The 21,052-nt window shown below is 53.4% G+C and overlaps 1 protein-coding gene across 1 annotated transcript in view; it reads left to right on the top strand.

Annotated features, from left to right (window-relative positions):
- MTOR (mechanistic target of rapamycin kinase) overlaps window positions 1-21,052 on the top strand; it is a 262,102-nt gene that overhangs the window by 108,183 nt on the left and 132,867 nt on the right. The window contains exons 21-26 of the mRNA XM_075327360.1: window positions 9,802-9,870; window positions 13,009-13,095; window positions 14,414-14,581; window positions 14,756-14,868; window positions 20,512-20,674; window positions 20,759-20,851. Of these exons, the coding sequence (XP_075183475.1) occupies window positions 9,802-9,870; window positions 13,009-13,095; window positions 14,414-14,581; window positions 14,756-14,868; window positions 20,512-20,674; window positions 20,759-20,851 (693 nt within the window). The remainder of the gene's footprint in view (window positions 1-9,801; window positions 9,871-13,008; window positions 13,096-14,413; window positions 14,582-14,755; window positions 14,869-20,511; window positions 20,675-20,758; window positions 20,852-21,052) is intronic.

Here is a 21,052-nt window from a genome sequence, read left to right as displayed (position 1 = left end):
CCTGCACCTCTAGGGGTTGGCAGTGATCCTTTTGTCCTGGACAGCCTTCTAGTCTGGGCTTCATCCAGTGCAGACTGTTAGCGGAGTGCCTTGCTCACTCTCGCCTCTCTAACCAATTCGGGTGGTTTGTCATTCCGTCCAAGTCCACTCTGACTTCGACCCAGAAGTTCACATACCCAGGGACGCAATTTCAGACTCTGTCGGCACTTGTGGAGCTGCCCTTAGTCAAACAGCAGTCCCTCCGCTGGCGGTCGACGTCGTTCCATCAGGCACCTAATACAGGTGCTGGATCAGATGGTGGTGTCAATGGAAGCGATTCCCTTGCCCAGTTCCATCTGCGTCCTCTGCGGCTGGATATTTTCCGCTGTTGGAACAAGCGGACTTCCTCCTTCCACGGGGTGGTGGCTTCGCCACAGACCAGGGGCTCGTTTCAATGGTGGCTTCGGCCCCTCTGTCTCAGGGACGCTCCTTCCTGGCTCCGTCCCGGGTGATCCTCAACAAGATGGCCTATCCGGCTGGGGAGCAGTATTTCTCCACCATGGAGCGCAGGGCACTTGGACTCTGTCCGAATCAGCCCTCTGGATCAATGTGCTGGAAATCAGAGCTGTGTTTCTAGCTCTCTAAGCCTTTCACCATCTGTTAGCGGCCAGGCACATTCGAGTCCAGTCAGACAACGCTACAGCGTTTGCCTACATTAACCTCCAGGGCGGGACACTCAGCCGCCTGGCAATGTTGGAGGTTCATTGCATTCTTCAGTGGACGGAGGACTCCTAGTCCACCATATCCGCAACCCACATCCCAGACGTGGAAAACTAGGAGGCAGATTGTCTCCGCCGTCAAACCGTGGCTCCACGATCCTCAGGTTTTTGCGGCAGACGCACTGGTTCAAGTTTGGTCCCAGCTTCGTCTGTATTACGTGTTTCACCCTCTAGTTCTTGCCCAGAGTCCTGCGCAAGATCAGACAGGAGGGCCGTTGGGTCATTCTCATTACTCCAGACTGACCCAGGCAAGCTTGGTACCCTGACCTGCTCCGTCTGTCCGTAGAGGTGCCATGGCATCTCCCGGACTGTCAAGACCTTCTCTCACGAGGTCCGTCCTTCCGCCAGAACCTGCGGCTCTCAGATTGACGGCGTGGCGTTTGAGTCATAGATCTTGACGACTTCTGGTATCCAACCTGAAGTCAGTTCCACTATGACTCGAGCTCGGAAGTATCCTTTGGCCTTTTGGCCTTGCCGACCCTCCTGTCCCTTCTACAGTCCGGTCTGCAGCTAGGACTATCCCTCAATTCCCTTAAGGGACAGGTCTCGGCTCTGTCAGTGTTGTGCCAGCGACGTGTCGCCCGGCTGGCCCAGGTGCGCTCCTTCTTGCAGGGCGCATCTCATTCTGCCTTACCGGCGGCCCTGGGAGCCCCGGGACCTTGATTCGGTCCTCATGGCTTCCGGAAACCCCCCTTTGAGCCTCTTAGGGAGTTTTCTTCTTTAGTCTTTCACAGAAAGTGGTCTTTCTAGTGGCCATAACTTCCCTCAAGAGAGTCTCTGTTTTGGCTGCACTCTCTTCGGAGTTCTCCCTTCATCAAGTCAAGGTGGTTCTCCGTCCGACTCCGGACTTTTCTCCCTAAGGTGGTTGCTCTTCCACCTTAACCGGGGCATTTTCCCTGCCTTCCTTTGTCCGGCTCCTAATCATCGCTTTGAAAGGGCGTTGCATACTCTGGATCTGGTGCGGGCGCTCCGGATCTATGTGTCTCGCACCGCTGTTTTTAGGCGGTGCACCTCTCTTTTGGGCTGACCGCTGGTCAGCGTAAGGGCCTCTCGGCATTTAAGCCGACCCTGGCTCGTTGGTTTAGGTCGGCCATTTCCGATACCTACCAGTATACTCAAGTGCCTCTCCCGCTGGGGATCAAGGCACACTTGACCAGAGCTGTCTGTGCCTTTTTAGGCTTTCAGGCCCAGGCTACGGCTCAGCAGGTCTGTCAGACTGCCACTTGGACTAGTCTGCATATCTTTTCGAAGCACTACCAAGTGCATGCTCTTGCTTCGGCAGATGTGAGCTTGGGCAGACGCATCCTTCAGGCGGCTGTCGCCCATTTGTGAAGTTAGGTTTCGCCTACTTCTCAGTTTTTCTGTTTATTCCCACCCATGGACTGCTTTAGAACGTCCCATGGTTTGGGTCTCCCATAAGGAACGATGAAGAAAAAGAGAATTTTGTTACTTACCGTAAATTCTTTTTCTTATAGTTCCGACATGGGAGACCCAGCACCCTCCCTGTTGCCTGTTGGCAGGTTTTCTTGTTCCGTGTGTTATCACCGGCGGTTGTTGTAGACAGAGGTTCCGGTTGTCCGGGTTTTGCTCTGTATCTACTTGTGGGTGGATGTCCTCCTTCAGCTTTTGCACTAAACTGGCTAGGACTGGCTACCAGGGGGTGTATATGCTAGGAGGGAGGAGCTACACGTTTGAGTGTAGTACTTTGTGTGTCCTCCGGAGGCAGTAGCTATACACCCATGGTTTGGGTCTCCCATGTCGGAACTATAAGAAAAAGAATTTACGGTAAGTAACAAAATTCTCTTTTTCTTTATCGTTCCTATGGGAGACCCAGACATTGGGTGTTTAGCTTCTGCCTCCGGAGGACACACAAAGTACTACACTAAAAAAGTGTAGCTCCTCCCTCTGAGCATATACACCCCCTGGATAACCAGATCTAGCCAGTTCATTGCTTTGTGTTCAGGAGGCACACATCCACACATGCATTCTCATATGATTTTTCATTTTGGAAAGTGTTTGAAGAAAAGCTGGTCCAAGCCTGGACTCCCGGCATGTCCCTTCTCACCCCACTGTGTCGGCGGTGTTGTTAAGGTTGATTCCAGGGCTGGAGCCTTACATGCCGCGCTCCTTCACCATCCCTCGGGCTCTGGCTTGAAGTGGGAGCCAGCACGGTTCTCCCTGCTTTGCAGGAGACCGGTCTCCATCCGCAGCCCTTCAGGATCCTGCTGGACCGGAGCACTAATCCCCAGGGACTTGAAACCCTGCGTCTCACAAGCTAAGTATCTGAGACGTTTATGTTCGGGGGGGTCCCTTGTACTTTATTGTTGGGGAGAGTGTGCTGTGTAACTGTTCTGTCATTTCCGGCCGGTTCTCTGGTTGTCACCTGAGAACCGCGCCGATGGAGCCTGCGCGCCGGCCGCATCGCTTAAATTTAGGCCCCGGCTTCGCCTGAGGCCTAGTTTCGATTTCACTGCCCTCGCATGTCAATCATGCAGAGGGACAGTGCGGCTCCGCCCAACGGCCGTTCGGCACAGGGGAGGGACACTCCTCTCTGAGTAAATGTCCCCTCCCCTGTAAATCTCCTTGGCCCTCCAGATCCCGCTCTCAGAGTAGGTCCCGCCCCCTCTCCTCGCTCCGGCGCCATTTTATCAGCGTTCTCTCAGCGATCGGCGCTGGCTGCAGCATCCCTGCTAATCTGTCTGGGGGTCCGGGCTGTGGGATCTGGAGGGCACACAAACTGTCTGGTAAGCCACAACCTCCGGTTGTGGACCTGCTTATATACTCTCTGGGGGTCATTCTGGCTCAGAGCCCCCACTTCAGCAGCATGTCTCACACAAGGAGCAAGGCTGCAAGGCTGTACGCAATATGCACTGCATGTAAGCTCGTGCTGCCTGAACCGAGCACATATCCACATTGTGATGCCTGCTCTGCCCTGACATTGCCTCAGCCTGGAATCACACCCACAGTGGTCCCTCCGGCTGCTCCGGCTCCTGTGGCTGAACCCCCGGCTTGGGTAGAATCCTTCTCTAGGTCAATCTCCCAGTCTTTTGCCGACTCCATGGGACAGCTGTCCCGGACTTTGCTGACCATGCATCAGCCCCCTTCACAGGGTGCCTCTGCTGCTAGGGCTCTCTCAGCGGAGCTCACAGAGGATTCATCATCTGGTCCCAGACCCCGTCCTCCTAAGAGGAGACGCAGGGCTCCCTCTCCCTCCTCCTCCCGTGGCTCTGATTCCAGAGCTGACTCGCGGGACGAGGAGGATGCCTTTACTGGGGGCTCGGAGGCTACCTCCATGTGCCCCATTGATCTGTCCGAAAGTGACTCAGATGTTAGTGATTTGATTGCGTCCATTAATTCTGTACTGGACCTCAATCCGCCAGTATCAGAGGAGCAACCCTCTCTGGCAGAAAAGCACCAGTTTACCTCGCCTAAGAGGACAAGGAGTGTGTTCTTTAACCACTCCAGTTTTCAGGCCACTGTGACCAAGCCCAGGGCCTGTCCTGACAAACGCTTCCCAAAGCGCGGTTCTGATGACAGTTTTCCCTTTCCACCTGAGGTGGTCAAGGAGTGGGCTCATTCTCCAAAGGTAGACCCCCCGGTGTCTAGACTTTCAGCCTGGACAGTTGTGTCAGTGGCTGATGGCACCTCTCTTAAGGATCCCACTGACCGCCAGGTCAAGTCCGTCTATGAGGCGGCAGGGGCCTCGTTCTCCCCATCTTTTGCAGCAGTGTGGGCTCTCAAAGCCATCTCTGCTTCTCTAGAGGAGATGCATTCCCTCACCAGGGAATCTATGCCCGAAATGGTTACTTTAACTTCCCAGGCTTCAGCTTTTTCATCCTATGCCATGTCTGCCATGCTGGAAGCTTCTCACCGCACTGCGGTGGCTTCGGCTAATTCCCTCGCTATCCGCCGGATCTTGTGGCTTCGAGAGTGGAAGGCAGATGCTTCTTCTAAGAAGTTCCTTGCTGGGCTCCCATTTGCTGGGTCCAGGCTGTTCGGTGAACAACTGGATGAAATTATTAAGGAAGCTACTGGCGGGAAGAGTACTTCCATGCCACAAAACCTGTCCAGGGCAGGAACCAGTCGAGGTTTCGTTCCTTTCGTTCCTCCAACTGGTCGTCCTCTAAGCCCTCGGCCTCGTCCACTAACTCAGCCAAGGACCAAAAATCCAACTGGCGCACGAAGCCGCGTCCTCAGAAGACCGCAGGAGCCGCTGCCACTAAGGCAGCCTCCTCTTGACTATCTGGCCGCGCCAGCAACATCCTTAGTCGGTGGCAGGCTCTCCCACTTTGGCGATTTGTGGTTTCAACACGTCTCCGATCAGTGGGTGCGGGATATCATCTCCCACGGCTACAGGATAGAATTCTCTTCCAGCCTGCCAAACAGATTTTTTCTGTCCACTCCCCCCTGCTCCAAGGCCGCCGCCTTCTCTCAGGCCGTGGCGTCCTTGCAGGCCAACGGAGTAATTGTACTGGTTCCCGCCCAAGAACGGTTCAGAGGTTTCTACTCAAATCTCTTCCTAGTCCCCTAAAAGGACGGTTCCTTCCGGCCCATCCTGGATCTCAAGCTTCTCAACAAGCATGTTCAGGTGCGGCATTTTCGCATGGAGTCTCTGCGATCAGTCATTGCCTCAATGACCCAAGGAGATTTCCTGGCATCCATCGACATCAGAGATGCCTACCTGCATGTGCCAATTGCAGTTTCACACCAGCGTTGGCTACGTTTTGCAATCGGAGAGGAACATTTCCAATTCGTGGCTCTCCCCTTCGGGTTAGCCACGGCCCCTCGAGTATTCACCAAGGTCATGGCAGCAGTGGTTGCGGTTCTGCACCTCCAGGGGTTGGCAGTGATTCCTTACCTGGACGACCTTCTAGTCAAGGCTTCATCCAGTGCAGACTGTCAGCGGAGTGTCTCGCTCACTCTCGCCACTCTAGTCCAATTCGGGTGGCTTGTCAATCTGCCCAAATCCACTCTGGCTCCGACCCAGAAGCTCACGTACCTAAGGATGCAATTCGAGACTCTGCCGGCACTTGTGAAGCTGCCCTTAGTCAAACAGCAGTCCCTCCATCTGGCGGTGCGCTCTCTGCTGAGGCCCCGCCGTCATTCCCTCAGGCACCTAATGCAGGTGCTGGGTCAGATGGTGGCGTCAATGGAAGCGGTTCCCTTTGCCCAGTTCCATCTGCGTCCTCTGCAGCTGGACATTCTCTGCTGTTGGGACAAGCGGACTTCCTCCTTGCACAGGTTAGTGGCTCTGTCGCCACAGACCGGGAGCTCTCTTCAGTGGTGGCTTCGGCCCCTCTCTCTGTCTCAGGGACGCTCCTTCCTGATCCCGTCCTGGGTGATTCTCACCACGGATGCCAGCCTATCCGGCTGGGGAGCGGTACATCTCCACCACAGAGCGCAGGGCACTTGGACTCCGTCCGAATCAGCCCTCTCGATCAATGTGCTGGAAACCAGAACTGTGCTTCTAGCTCTCCTAGCCTTTCACCACCTGTGGACGGGCAAGCACATCCGAGTCCAGTCAGACAACGCGACAGCGGTTGCCTACATCAATCACCAAGGCAGGACACGCAGCCGCCTGGCAATGTTGGAGGTTCAACGCATCCTTCAGTGGACAGAGGACTCCAAGTCCACCATATCCGCAGTCCACATCCCAGGCGTGGAAAACTGGGAGGCAGATTATCTCAGCCGTCAAACCGTGGACAGCGGCGAGTGGTCCCTGCATCCGGCAGTGTTTCAGTCAATCTGCCGCAAGTGGCGCACTCCGGACGTGGATCTAATGGCATCCCGGCACAGCAACAAGGTTCCGGTTTACGTGGCTCGCTCCCACGATCCTCAGGCCTTTGCAGCGGACGCGCTGGTTCAGGATTGGTCCCAGTTCCGTCTGTCTTACGTGTTTCCCCCTCTAGCTCTCTTGCCCAGAGTCCTGCGCAAGATCAGAATGGAGGGCCGTCGGGTCATCCTCATTGCTCCGGACTGGCCCAGGCGAGCTTGGTACCCAGACCTGCTCCATCTGTCCGTAGAGGTGCCGTGGCATCTCCCGGACCGTCCAGACCTTCTCTCACAAGGTCCGTCTTTCCGCCAGAATTCTGCGGCTCTCAGATTGACGGCGTGGCTCTTGAGTCCTGGATCTTGACGACTTCTGGTATTCCTTCTGAAGTCATCTCCACTATGACTCGGGCTCGGAAGTCTTCCTCGGCCAAAATCTATCACAGGACCTGGAGAATTTTCCTGTCCTGGTGTCGCTCCTCCAGCCCATGCTCCTTGGCCTTTTTCCTTGCCGACCCTCCTGTCCTTTCTACAGTCCGGTCTGCAGCTAGGACTATCCCTCAATTCTCTCAAGGGACAAGTCTCAGCTCTATCAGTGCTGTTCCAGCGGCGTATCGCCCGCCTGGCTCAGGTGCGCACCTTCATGCAGGGCGCGTCTCACATCATTCCGCCTTACCGGCGGCCCTTGGATCCCTGGGAACTCAATCTGGTCCTCACGGCCTTGCAGAAACCCCCCTTTGAGCCTCTTAGGGAGGTTTCTTTGTCTCGTCTTTCACAGAAAGTGGTCTTTCTAGTGGCCATAACTTCCCTCAGGAGAGTCTCCGGTTTGGTTGCGCTCTCTTCGGAGTCACCTTTTTTGGTTTTTCATCAAGACAAGGTGGTTCTCCGTCCGACTCCGGACTTTCTTCCTAAGGTGGTTTCTCCTTTCCACCTTAATCAGGACATTACCCTGCCTTCCTTTTGTCCGGCTCCTGTTCATCGCTTTGAAAAAGCGTTGCATACTCTGGATCTGGTGCGGGCGCACCAGATCCAATGTGTCTCGCACCGCTGTTCTTAGGCGGTGCACCTCTCTTTTTGTGCTAACCACAGGTCGGCGTAAGGGACTCTCGGATTCTAAGCCGACCTTAGCTCGTTGGATTAGGTCGGCCATTTCCGATGCCTACCAGTGTACTCAGGTGCCTCCCCCGCCGGGGATCAAGGCACACTCGACCTGAGCTGTCGGTGCCTCTTGGGCTTTCAGGCACCAGGCTACGGCTCAGCAGGTTTATCAGGCTGCCACTTGGACTAGCCTGCATACCTTTTCAAAGCACTACCAAGTGCATGCTCATGTTTCGGCAGATGCGAGCTTGGGCAGACGCATCCTTCAGGCGGCTGTCGCCCATTTGTGAAGTTAGGCTCCACCTACTTCTCAGTTTTCTGTTTATTCCCACCGATGGACTGCTTTGAGACATCCCAATGTCTGGGTCTTCCATAAGGAACGATAAAGAAAGAGAATTTTGTTTACTTACCGTAAATTCTTTTTCTTATAGTTCCGTATTGGGAGACCCAGCTCCCTCCCTGTTGCCTGTTGGCAGTTTCTTGTTCCGCGTGTTATCACCGGCTGTTGTCGTAGACAGAGGCTCCGGTTGTTCCGGCTCTTGCTCTGTTTTTACTTGTGGGTGGCTATTCTCCTTCAGCTTTTGCACTAAACTGGCTAGATGTGAGTCATCCAGGGGGTGTATAAGCTCAGAGGGAGGAGCTACACTTTTTTAGTGTAGTACTTTGTGTGTCCTCCGGAGGCAGAAGCTAAACACCCAATGTCTGGGTCTCCCATTACGGAACTATAAGAAAAAGAATTTACGGTAAGTAAACAAAATTCTCTTTTTTGGAGTTTGGAATTTTTTTGCCGCTACGCCGTTTACCAATCAGATTAATTGATTTTATATTTTGATCGGGCGTTTTTAAGCGCGGCAATACCAAATGTGTGTGTGTTTTTTTGTTTTTTTTTTTCTCTTAACCCTTAATTTTCAAGGGGGTGATTTGAACTTTTAGGGTTTTTTTATATTTTCATTTTTTTATAACTTTTTTTTTTTATTTATGTTACTAGTGGGATCAGCAGTCTGATTGCTCATTCATTTCTGTTGATGAAAGCTGCACAGCTCTGATCAGCAGAAATGCAGCGTTCCCGTTAGAGCGGCTGCTCTGTCGACTCGAACAGGAACTACGTCATGATAGTGCCAGGAGTCATCACATGACCCTGTTCTACCATGGCAACCATTGGCTCCCCGTGATCGCATCTTGGGGCCTCCGATGGTGGGTGGAGAAAGGCGATTTCTTTGCTGCGGCCATTAAAAATTTTAAGGGGTTAAAAGGCGTGGGTGGATTGCGGATCCACCTGTGCCTGCAAGACACATGTCTGCTTTTCAAATCAGCAGACATGTGTGGGACTCACAACAGCAGCCGGTGGTGATCACCCCTTCATGATTTAGCATGTACCGGTATGTCCTAGGTCATAAAAGGCGTTAATCCCTTCACTCATCTATTTCAGTCATAGATGTCTGCATTGCCCACTCAAATCTCAGAACAATTATGTCTACTTTTTGGGGGGTCCACCTCTAAATATGACTAACTGCAGGGTACATCTGATTACTACAGGACCTAAAGGGGTTGTCGGGGTGAGAGATAATGGAGACCTAATCCTAGGGTACGTCCTCAATAGTAGACCGGGGGGTGGGGGGTGGTCCGACATCTGAAGTGCATAGTGTAATGATACGGGAAATCACAGCTCCATACACTGAGTAGTGGCCATTCTCGGTACTGCATCTTGGCTCCCATTGTAGTGAATGTGATCCGAGCTGCAGCACCTGGAGGTCATCGTCATCTTGGTCCCAGATGGCTCTTATGAATTTGGTTTCCTTAGTGTAAATAGCGCTGAGCAAAAAAGACTTGCAGGACCCTGGTCCAGTGGCCACGTTGGTAGTCCACATCTTCCAGATCAGGGCCTTCTACCTGCCTTGCATCTTCAGATTATTAGGCCTAGGCTGACGTTACAGGTGAAGAGGGATGCCTGCAGGTAGGAGAAAGCGGACATGGCTCCACTTTGGCAACCACAGACCACCGGCACGGTCTCTGGACCGGAGTCCTGCAAATCATTTGCACAATATGTCCAGTGTAAAGATCAGGAGAATTGTGTTATCACATGTCCACATAGAATATCTGCCTCCCGGGTTTCGCTCGCTTTGCTCTAATGAGGTTTTTCTTCTCTTTTGTTTTGCTGTTGGATTTGGGCCTGAAGAGGACGGGAATGATGTCGCCCCAGGTGAGTCTCGGTGGAGAACTTACTCCAAAGCAGAAAAAGCAGAAGGTATGGAGCTCCCGGCTTACAGGGGTCGTCTGCTTACATACGAATCATCCTGAATCTGTAGACACTTCAGGCTATGTGCGCACGTTTTTTTCCATGTGTTTCGGGTGCAGTTTTGGTACCAGAACTGCATGCATTTCCTTCCCCATTAAAGTCGATGAGATTTCATTTTTGCTACTCGCCCGTTGCAGTTTTTTGGCTGCATCTTTGTGGTGACCACTGTCAATTCTTTTTGCATTTTGTCCCTGCGTTTCGGAGGACTGGCAGATCAATCTTCTGCTGACTCATGGTTGGCGGATGATTGATCCAGCCTGGTATATGCCAAATGCCGGTAGGGGTAGGAGCAAGCGCTTCATACTTACTGAGTCACTGGGGCGGTCTCATTCTTCTTCTCGGATCGCTCATTAGACTCATACATATTCATTGATTCCCCCATCCACCAGTGTCTGTGATTGGTTGCAGTCAGACGAGCCCCCACGCTGAGTGACAGCGTGTCTGAGGCTTCCAATTACAGACATCGGTGGGTCTATATTGTACAGTAAAATAAATTTTAAAAAATATTTGCGTAGGATTCCCCCATATTATGATACCAGCACAGATAATGACTGACAGTTGAGGGCTGGTATTCTCAGGCTGGGGATACCCATGTTTATTGGGCACCCCCCAGCCTTAAAATATCAGACTGCAGCCCCTGGAATTGCCACATCCATTAGATGCGACAGTCCTCACACTTTACCCGACTCTTCCCAATTGCCCTGGTGCGGTGGCAATCGGTGTAATAATGAGTTAATGGCAGCCACTAAGTCCTGGATTAGTAGTGGCAGGTGTTTGAGACACCTCCCCCCCCCCCAACACTAACTGTGAAAGTGATTAAACACAACCAAAAAAATCTTTTACTTGAAATAAAAGACAAAAAGCCCACTCTTTCACTCCTTTATTAACCCCCAAAACACCCCTGCAGGTCCAATATAATCCACACAAGGTCCCACACCGCTTCCAGCACTGCTACATCAGAAGCTCACAGTGAGCACCATAGAACATAACTGCCCGCTGTGAGGTTCAAGCTGCGGCGATTACCAATCTAGGGCTTAGTGGCAGCCGTGGGATGCCATTAACTCCTTATTAACTTTTTTCTCCTTTACTTGAGTGCAACTACTATTTTGGATATTGTATCGCATGTTCAGTATGCACCAGTTCAGACTATGAGATTAGGAAGTGTCGGCAATTTTTCTAGTTTGTATTAACTCCTTATTACTAATATTGCCACCGCACCAGGGCATTGGGAAGAGCTGGGTCCAGCGCCAGAATTGGCTCATCTAATGGACGCGCCTCTTCTGGGACAGCTGTAGGCTGCATTTGTAAGGCTGGAAAGGGCTAAATAACCATGGCCCTTCCCACCCTAATATCAGCTCCCAGATGTCTGCTGTACCTTGGCTGGTTTTAGAAAAATAGGAGGGGACACCACACAATTTTCATTTTTTTTAATTTATTTTTTTTATTTTTAAATAAATCAAACAATTAAAAAAAAAAAAAAGTGTGTGGGATCCCCTCTATTTTTCATAACCAGCCAAGGTACAGCTGAGGGTTGCAGCCTGCAGCTAATTGCTCTGTGCTGGATATGAAAAATGGGGGGGATCCCACTTTTTTTTTTTACCAAAAAATAATGAAAAAAACAGCTGGCCTTGCTAGCTAACCCTCTATTGAGCTATTCTGTTATTTCTTTCTATGTGTTGTTTCTTTCTATCTTTCAATAGATTTAATTTAAAAAATGCATTGGGGAAAAAATGGCAAAAAATGCGACAAAACGCATTTTTTTTTTTTGGATGCATTTTTTTGGGGGGCCAAAAATGTGCATCTTTGTGGTCACCATAAAGATGCAGCGTGTGCAGATAGCCTTACAGAAGTGTTATTTGAAAAGACGACAGTTTGTGTAATGTACATGTCCAGTCCCAATGACCATTTTGTGTGTTTTTTTTTTTTTAATAATAATAATAATAATAATAATAATAATATTAATAATAATAATTAATAATAATAATATTTTATTATTATTTTATGATTATTATTTTATGATTATTATTTTATGATTATTATTATTATTATTATTTATCCAGAGAGCAGTGGCCTGATACAGAGCTCCAAACCCCCTCCATGGACAGTCTGCATGCGGCTTTGTTATTGCAGCTCTGTGTGTTTTTCTCTGAAATGATGCGGCATATGGAGAAAACATTTTAAAAGCCGCCCATCTCAGATGACTAGTCCTAGAGCCCAGTCCGTGGTGGCGTCTCCCCATGACCGGTCCCTCTCCATGTGTGTATAGATGGGGGGGGGGGGGGACCACCCAGCCCCTGCCTCGGACTAGTCCGGCTTCACATTATGTCACAATAGTGCAGCCAGGCTCCGCTCTGCCATAAATCTACTTTCGGGTCCCTTTAAATATATTTTTCTCTCTTCCTATGGGACAAGTTATAGAAACGTGGGGGGGAACGTACTTCTGGGATCACCAGCATATATGAGAACGGGGGACTCGCCTTCCCTGTGTGACCACCAATCCTTTCACTGGGGCGGCAGGGGCTAAAGTGTCTCTCCGGGGGATTTGGGGGTCTGTATCAGCAGCAAAATGCCTCTAGGAACTAAATAAGGTCAATATTGAAAGGTTTTGTTTCCCGTGGTTGGGCGGTTGGTGAGGTCCCGTGCCGGGGGCTGTGAGAGGCCTCATTGGATTGCAGTGGTGGTTTTCTTCAGGACTTGGCTTTCTCCGGCAGTCCATGAAATGGGCGGAGGAGCACAAGTGCGGCCATCACTCCATCCATCGGGGCCCCTTCTCCGCGGAGACCCCAACCAATCAGAAATGTGTAACTTATTAGTATTGGGGGATGGGGATATCCCCCTACCTGTATCCGGCCCTAGAGAGGCGGCTTGTAGCCTTCTGGACTGGATCACATTTCATCACACATTTACAGCCGTGCTCCATGTTGTTTCACCGCACGCATCTCATGTGAATGTGCAGATTGTGGCCTCTGGTGTCTCATGATGCAGCTGCTCAGTATTTTCTCTGCATTGTATGTGTGACTCTGAGCGCTGACATCTGCTGTTTGTCCCCGTGACTAAATCCGTGACCCTCTCCCATGTCGTCTGCAGTTTATGTTCCAGCAGTTGGGAATGTTGGTTTCCTTTGTGCGCAGCCACATCCGCCCCTACATGGATGAGATCTTCGCCTTGATGAGAGTGAGTATTTCAACTCATGATTGCATTACAGCACAATTTCATCTCCCCCCGCCTCCTCGTCTTTCCCTCGCCGCCTCCTCCTCGTCTTTCCCTCGCCGCCTCCTCCTCGTCTTTCCCTCGCCGCCTCCTCCTCGTCTTTCCCTCGCCGCCTCCTCCTCGTCTTTCCCTCGCCGCCTCCTCCTCGTCTTTCCCTCGCCGCCTCCTCCTCGTCTTTCCCTCGCCGCCTCCTCCTCGTCTTTCCCTCGCCGCCTCCTCCTCGTCTTTCCCTCGCCGCCTCCTCCTCGTCTTTCCCTCGCCGCCTCCTCCTCGTCTTTCCCTCGCCGCCTCCTCCTCGTCTTTCCCTCGCCGCCTCCTCCTCGTCTTTCCCTCGCCGCCTCCTCCTCGTCTTTCCCTCGCCGCCTCCTCCTCGTCTTTCCCTCGCCGCCTCCTCCTCGTCTTTCCCTCGCCGCCTCCTCCTCGTCTTTCCCTCGCCGCCTCCTCCTCGTCTTTCCCTCGCCGCCTCCTCCTCGTCTTTCCCTCGCCGCCTCCTCCTCGTCTTTCCCTCGCCGCCTCCTCCTCGTCTTTCCCTCGCCGCCTCCTCCTCGTCTTTCCCTCGCCGCCTCCTCCTCGTCTTTCCCTCGCCGCCTCCTCCTCGTCTTTCCCTCGCCGCCTCCTCCTCGTCTTTCCCTCGCCGCCTCCTCCTCGTCTTTCCCTCGCCGCCTCCTCCTCGTGTTTCCCTCGCCGCCTCCTCCTCGTCTTTCCCTCGCCGCCTCCTCCTCGTCTTTCCCTCGCCGCCTCCTCCTCGTCTTTCCCTCGCCGCCTCCTCCTCGTCTTTCCCTCGCCGCCTCCTCCTCGTCTTTCCCTCGCCGCCTCCTCCTCGTCTTTCCCTCGCCGCCGCCTCCTCGTCTTTCCCTCGCCGCCGCCTCCTCGTCATAAGGCCCCTTCTCCTCCTCCTCGTCTTTCCCTCGCCGCCGCCTCCTCGTCATAAGCCCCCGCCTCCTCCTCCTCGTCATAAGCCCCCGCCTCCTCGTCTTTGCCTCGCCGCCTCCTCCTCGTCTTTGCCTCGCCGCCTCCTCCTCGTCTTTGCCTCGCCGCCTCCTCCTCGTCTTTGCCTCGCCGCCTCCTCCTCGTCTTTGCCTCGCCGCCTCCTCCTCGTCATAAGCCCCCGCCTCCTCCTCCTCGTCATAAGCCCCCGCCTCCTCGTCTTTGCCTCGCCGCCTCCTCCTCGTCTTTGCCTCGCCGCCTCCTCCTCGTCTTTGCCTCGCCGCCTCCTCCTCGTCTTTGCCTCGCCGCCTCCTCCTCGTCTTCCCCCAACGCCTCATTCTGGTGTTTCTTGCAGGATCACTGGACCATGAATAACCCCATCCAGAGCACCATCATTCTGCTGATTGAGCAGATCGTTCTGGCGCTCGGCGGGGAGTTTAAGCTTTACCTGCCGCAGCTCATCCCTCACATGCTGCGCGTGTTCATGCAGGACATCAGCCCGGGACGCATAGTGACCATAAAGGTGAGATGTGGGAATTGGCCCTCAAAGGGGTCACACAAACACAGAAAACCTCAGACGTTGGTCTTGGTCCCCGACCATCTGATGTGAGGAGACGCTCATTTTTTAATGCCCCCGTCATAGATTTAATTTCTCTTTACAGTGCTACGTTAATGGTTTGTTTTTGCACGTTTCCAGCTGCTGAATGCCATACAGATGTTCGGGGCTAATCTGGACGATTACCTGCACCTGCTGTTACCACCTATTGTGAAGTTGTTTGATGCTATGGACACTCCTCTGCCGGCCCGGAAGTAAGTATCCGCCGATTGTGCTTCAGGGGCGCCGGGATTCTCTACATGCGGGAGGTTCAGAAATGAAGGGTTGTCGTAACTCAGCGTTGCCGTGATTTTCTGTGCTCTGTCCTTCTGTCCTCTGTGCTGGGACGTTGTATCTTGTGCCCTCTGTGCTGGGACGTTGTATCTTCTGCCCTCTGTGCTGGGACGTTGTATCTTCTGTCCTCTGTGCTGGGACGTTGTATCTTCTGTCCTCTGTGCTGGGACGTTGTATCGTCTGCCCTCTGTGCTGGAACGTTGTATCTTCAGCCCTCTGTGCTGGGACGTTGTATCTTCAGCCCTCTGTGCTGGGACGTTGTATCTTCTGTCCTCTGTGCTGGGACGTTGTATCTTCTGTCCTCTGTGCTGGGACGTTGTATCTTCAGCCCTCTGTGCTGGAACGTTGTATCTTCAGCCCTCTGTGCTGGGACGTTGTATCTTCAGCCCTCTGTGCTGGGACGTTGTATCTTCTGCCCTCTGTGCTGGGACGTATCGTCTGCCCTCTGTGGTGGGACGTTGTATCGTCTGCCCTCTGTGCTGGGACGTTGTATCGTCTGCCCTCTGTGCTGGGATGTTGTATCGTCTGCCCTCTGTGCTGGGACGTTGTATCGTCTGCCCTCTGTGCTGGGACGTTGTATCGTCTGCCCTCTGTGCTGGGACGTTGTATCTTCAGCCCTCTGTGCTGGGACGTTGTATCGTCTGCCCTCTGTGCTGGGACGTTGTATCGTCTGCCCTCTGTGCTGGGACGTTGTATCGTCTGCCCTCTGTGCTGGGACGTTGTATCGTCTGCCCTCTGTGCTGGGACGTTGTATCGTCTGCCCTCTGTGCTGGGACGTTGTATCTTCAGCCCTCTGTGCTGGGACGTTGTATCGTCTGCCCTCTGTGCTGGGACGTTGTATCTTCAGCCCTCTGTGCTGGGACGTTTTATCTTCAGCCCTCTGTGCTGGGACGTTTTATCTTCAGCCCTCTGTGCTGGGACGTTGTATCTTCAGCCCTCTGTGCTGGGACGTATCCTCTGCCCTCTGTGGTGGGACGTTGTATCTTGTGCCCTCTGTGCTGGGACGTTGTATCTTCTGCCCTCTGTGGTGGGACGTTGTATCTTGTGCCCTCTGTGCTGGGACGTTGTATCGTCTGCCCTCTGTGCTGGGACGTATCGTCTGCCCTGTGTGGTGGGACGTTGTATCGTCTGCCCTCTGTGGTGGGACGTTGAATCTTGTGCCCTCTGTGCTGGGACGTATCCTCTGCCCTCTGTGGTGGGACGTTGTATCTTCAGCCCTCTGGTGGGACGTTGAATCTTGTGCCCTCTGTGCTTGGACGTTGTATCTTCTTCCCAATTAACCAGGAAAGGAATAGTGATAAATGAGCTCTGCTCTGGAGCTCGGTACTCCTAAGCAGCAGCTAGATGGGAGCTACTCGAACACCCAGGTACAATGCAAGTCAATGGGGAACTCGAGCATTTGTCCTGGAAATCTGGAAACCTGCTCTAGGTCCCCATTCACTTCCATTATACTCGGGTACTTAAGTCTCTTCCATCCAAGCACTGAGCACCTGAGCATGGTAGTGCCCGCTCATCACTAGTTATCAGTACTGAGCACCCGAGCATGGTAGTGCCCGCTCATCACTAGTTACCAGTACTGAGCACCCGAGCATGGTAGTGCCCGCTCATCACTAGTTCCGAGTACTGAGCACCCGAGCATGGTAGTGCCCGCTCATCACTAGTTCCGAGTACTGAGCACCTGAGCATGGTAGTGCCCGCTCATCACTAGTTCCGAGTACTGAGCACCCGAGCATGGTAGTGCCCGCTCATCACTAGTTACCAGTACTGAGCACCCGAGCATGGTAGTGCCCGCTCATCACTAGTTCCGAGTACTGAGCACCCGAGCATGGTAGTGCCCGCTCATCACTAGTTCCGAGTACTGAGCACCTGAGCATGGTAGTGCCCGCTCATCACTAGTTACGAGTACTGAGCACCCGAGCATGGTAGTGCTCACTCATCACTAGTTACCAGTACTGAGCACCCGAGTATGGTAGTGCCCGCTCATCACTAGTTACCAGTACTGAGCACCCGAGCATGGTAGTGCTTACTAATCACTAGTTACCAGTACTGAGCACCTGAGCATGGTAGTGCCCGCTTATCACTAGTTACGAGTACTGAGTACCTGAGCATGGTAGTGCCCACTCATCACAAGTTACCAGTACTGAGCACCCGAGCATGGTAGTGCCCGCTCATCACTAGTTACGAGTACTGAGCACCCGAGCATGGTAGTGCCCGCTCATCACTTGTTACCAGTACTGAGCACCTGAGCATGGTAGTGCCCGCTCATCACTAGTTACCAGTACTGAGCACCTGAGCATGGTAGTGCCCGCTCATCACTAGTTACCAGTACTGAGCACCTGAGCATGGTAGTGCCCGCTCATCACTAGTTACCAGTACTGAGCACCTGAGCATGGTAGTGCCCGCTCATCACTAGTTACCAGTACTGAGCACCCGAGCATGGTAGTGCTCACTCATCACTAGTTACCAGTACTGAGCACCTGAGCATGGTAGTGCCCGCTCATCACTAGTTACGAGTACTGAGCACCCGAGCATGGTAGTGCCCTCTCATCACTAGTTACCAGTACAGAGCACCCGAGCATGGTAGTGCCCGCTCATCACTAGATACCAGTACTGAGCACCCGAGCATGGTAGTGCCCTCTCATCACTAGTTACGAGTACTGAGCATGGTAGTGCCCGCTCATCACTAGTTACCAGTACAGAGCACCCGAGAATGGTAGTGCCCGCTCATCACCAGTAATACTTGTGGTGTTTTTTTTTTTTTTTGTTTTTAAAATAATAGCTTGTAACCACTTTAAGTAGTTATAACTAGTGCAGTACCCTCTCCTTACCTCCAGAGGTCGCCGTCCCCACATAACAGGTGCAGTACCCCCTCCTTACCTCCAGAGGTCGCTGTCCCCACATAACAGGTGCAGTACCCTCTCCTTACCTCCAGAGGTTGCCATCCCCACATAAAAGGTGTAGTACCCCCTCCTTACTTGCAGAGGTCGCCATCCCCACATAACAGGTGCAGTACCCCCTCCTTACCTGCAGGGGTCGCCGTCCCCACATAACAGGTGCAGTACCCCCTCCTTACCTCCAGAGGTTGCCATCCCCACATAAAAGGTGTAGTACCCCCTCCTTACTTGCAGAGGTCGCCGTCCCCACATAACAGGTGCAGTACCCTCTCCTTACCTCCAGAGGTTGCCATCCCCACATAAAAGGTGTAGTACCCCCTCCTTACTTGCAGAGGTCGCCGTCCCCACATAACAGGTGCAGTACCCCCTCCTTACTTGCAGAGGTCGCCGTCCCCACATAACAGGTGCAGTACCCCCTCCTTACCTCCAGAGGTCGCCATCCCCACATAACAGGTGCAGTACCCCCTCCTTACCTCCATAGGTCACCGTCCCCACATAACAGGTGCAGTACCCCCTCCGTACCTCCAGAGGTCGCCGTCCCCACATAACAGGTGCAGTACCTTCTCCTTACCTCCAGAGGTCGCCATCCCCACATAACAGGTGCAGTACCCTCTCCTTACCTCCAGAGGTCGCCGTCCCCACATAACAGGTGCAGTACCCTCTCCTTACCTCCAGAGGTCGCCATCCCCCACATAACAGGTGCAGTACCCTCTCCTTACTTGCAGAGGTCGCCGTCCCCACATAACAGGTGCAGTACCCCCTCCTTACCTCCAGAGGTCGCCATCCCCACATAACAGGTGTAGTACCCCCTCCGTACCTCCAGAGGTCGCCGTCCCCACATAACAGGTGTAGTACCCCCTCCTTACTTGCAGAGGTCGCCGTCCCCACATAACAGGTGCAGTACCCCCTTCTCACCTGCAGAGGTCGCGGTGCCCACATTTTAGACTCTTAAGGTGTAGCTGACATCGGCGGTTGCTCCTCTGGAATCTCCTGCATCCCTTTACCTATGACTTTATTTTCGAAAATTGGCATAAAAACCTCACAGCGAGGCAGGTAAATGAGTGCGGTGGGGTGGGTGGTCCTCCTCCATTTGTGTATAATGGTGGGATGGCTTTCCATTTTACACTCATAGGGCTTAGGTCATTTCATGGTTGGAGTATGGAGGTCTGCGTCCGCCTCCTATGGAGGTCTGCGTCCGCCTCCTATGGAGGTCTGGGGGTCTGCGTCCGCCTCCTATGGAGGTCTGCGTCCGCCTCCTATGGAGGTCTGCGTCCGCCTCCTATGGAGGTCTGCGTCCGCCTCCTATGGAGGTCTGCGTCCGCCTCCTATGGACGTCTGCGTCCGCCTCCTATGGACGTCTGCGTCCGCCTCCTATGGACGTCTGCGTCCGCCTCCTATGGACGTCTGCGTCCGCCTCCTATGGACGTCTGCGTCCGCCTCCTATGGACGTCTGCGTCCGCCTCCTATGGACGTCTGCGTCCGCCTCCTATGGAGGTCTGCGTCCGCCTCCTATGGAGGTCTGCGTCCGCCTCCTATGGAGGTCTGCGTCCGCCTCCTATGGAGGTCTGCGTCCGCCTCCTATGGAGGTCTGCGTCCGCCTCCTATGGAGGTCTGCGTCCGCCTCCTATGGAGGTCTGCGTCCGCCTCCTATGGAGGTCTGCGTCCGCCTCCTATGGAGGTCTGCGTCCGCCTCCTATGGAGGTCTGCGTCCGCCTCCTATGGACGTCTGCGTCCGCCTCCTATGGAGGTCTGCGTCCGCCTCCTATGGACGTCTGCGTCCGCCTCCTATGGACGTCTGCGTCCGCCTCCTATGGACGTCTGCGTCCGGTCTGTGTCCGCCTCCTATGGACGTCTGTGTCCGCCTCCTATGGACGTCTGTGTCCGCCTCCTATGGGGACAGGCACACATAGACCTTCGTACCTGGACCATGACAGTCGGATGTGTACGTGAAGCTATTTTTGGGGGGCAATGTGTTACGGCTGATGATCCGTGCTCCGGTGCTCATCTTCTTTATTAGGGATCGGCGCCTCTTAATACATTTGGCGCTCCTCGGCACGTCTGCGCTCCAGAATGTTAGTCTCTGCCGTCTTCGGACCACTTTGCATTTCCACTTCTATTATTTACACCAATTTCTGCCACAAATTATAATAAACTTCTCATACTAAGGTTTTTGCAAAATGCAGAAAGCTGCTGGAAATCATTGAAAAACAAAACAGAAAACCTCTCCGGTGTTTGCACGGCCCCCCGTGTGCCCCCCACCCTTTATGGTTTTCTTCCTGCATGATCGAAAGCCACATCTGTGAGATTCTCGACCGCATTACATAAGTGAAGGGTGATCCCGGCCCTCGCCAGTAAAAGTGCGGCCTCCATGGAGGGGTACGGTGTAAGGTAATGCCGTGCGTGTGTCCGGCCCCAGAGAACCATCAGCCGCCTCCTGTTGTGGACGGCCACAGATGGTTTAGCTTTCAGTCTGGAGCAATGTCTGTTTCCACAGACACAAATATGTGACTCTCCGAGGGGCTGATTCTCACGGAGGTTGTCGGTTATTACAGACGCCGGTGCCGGTGGCCCGGTGACCCTTGTGTGCACCTGCCCGGCAGCTATCTCCTTATCTACTCACGCTCGTTATGTCGCGTGTATATAGAAGGTTTGTTCCTTCCCCCCCCCCAGGGTGGCTCTAGAAACCGTGGACAGACTGACCGAATCTCTGGATTTCACCGATTACGCCTCCCGCATCATCCACCCCATAGTCCGCACGCTGGACGTCTGCCCCGAGCTGAGGACCACGGCCATGGACACGCTCTCCTCTCTAGTCTTCCAGCTGGGGAAGAAGGTACCGGACATCGATTTATTCCGTACAAGCTCTTGGAGTAAATGAAATAACCGCGTCGTCCTGATTTTTTTTTTCTCTCCTCAGTACCAGATCTTTATACCGATGGTGAACAAGGTGCTGCTAAAGCACCGGATCCTCCACCAGCGATACGAGGTGCTGACCTGCCGGATCCTAAAGGTGCGGACACCAGAGCGGCCATTCATGTGTTAGTCTGTTATCGGGGTATGAGGTGATGTGCCGGGATGTGCCGCCATCCTCGGAGTAGTCACTGCTTTCCATTCACGGTTTCCCTGCTATTCGGTGGACCGGGACGGATGCCATTTCCCGCACAGCTAGGTGGTCCGGGTCGTTGCCGTTTAGCCCTTTTTGTCTCACAAT

This window comes from Anomaloglossus baeobatrachus, chromosome 11 (genome assembly GCF_048569485.1).
Source record: "Anomaloglossus baeobatrachus isolate aAnoBae1 chromosome 11, aAnoBae1.hap1, whole genome shotgun sequence".
Taxonomy (NCBI): domain Eukaryota; kingdom Metazoa; phylum Chordata; class Amphibia; order Anura; family Aromobatidae; genus Anomaloglossus; species Anomaloglossus baeobatrachus.
Note: the sequence above shows the minus strand (reverse complement) of the source record. Positions and strands in the feature narration are given on the sequence as shown.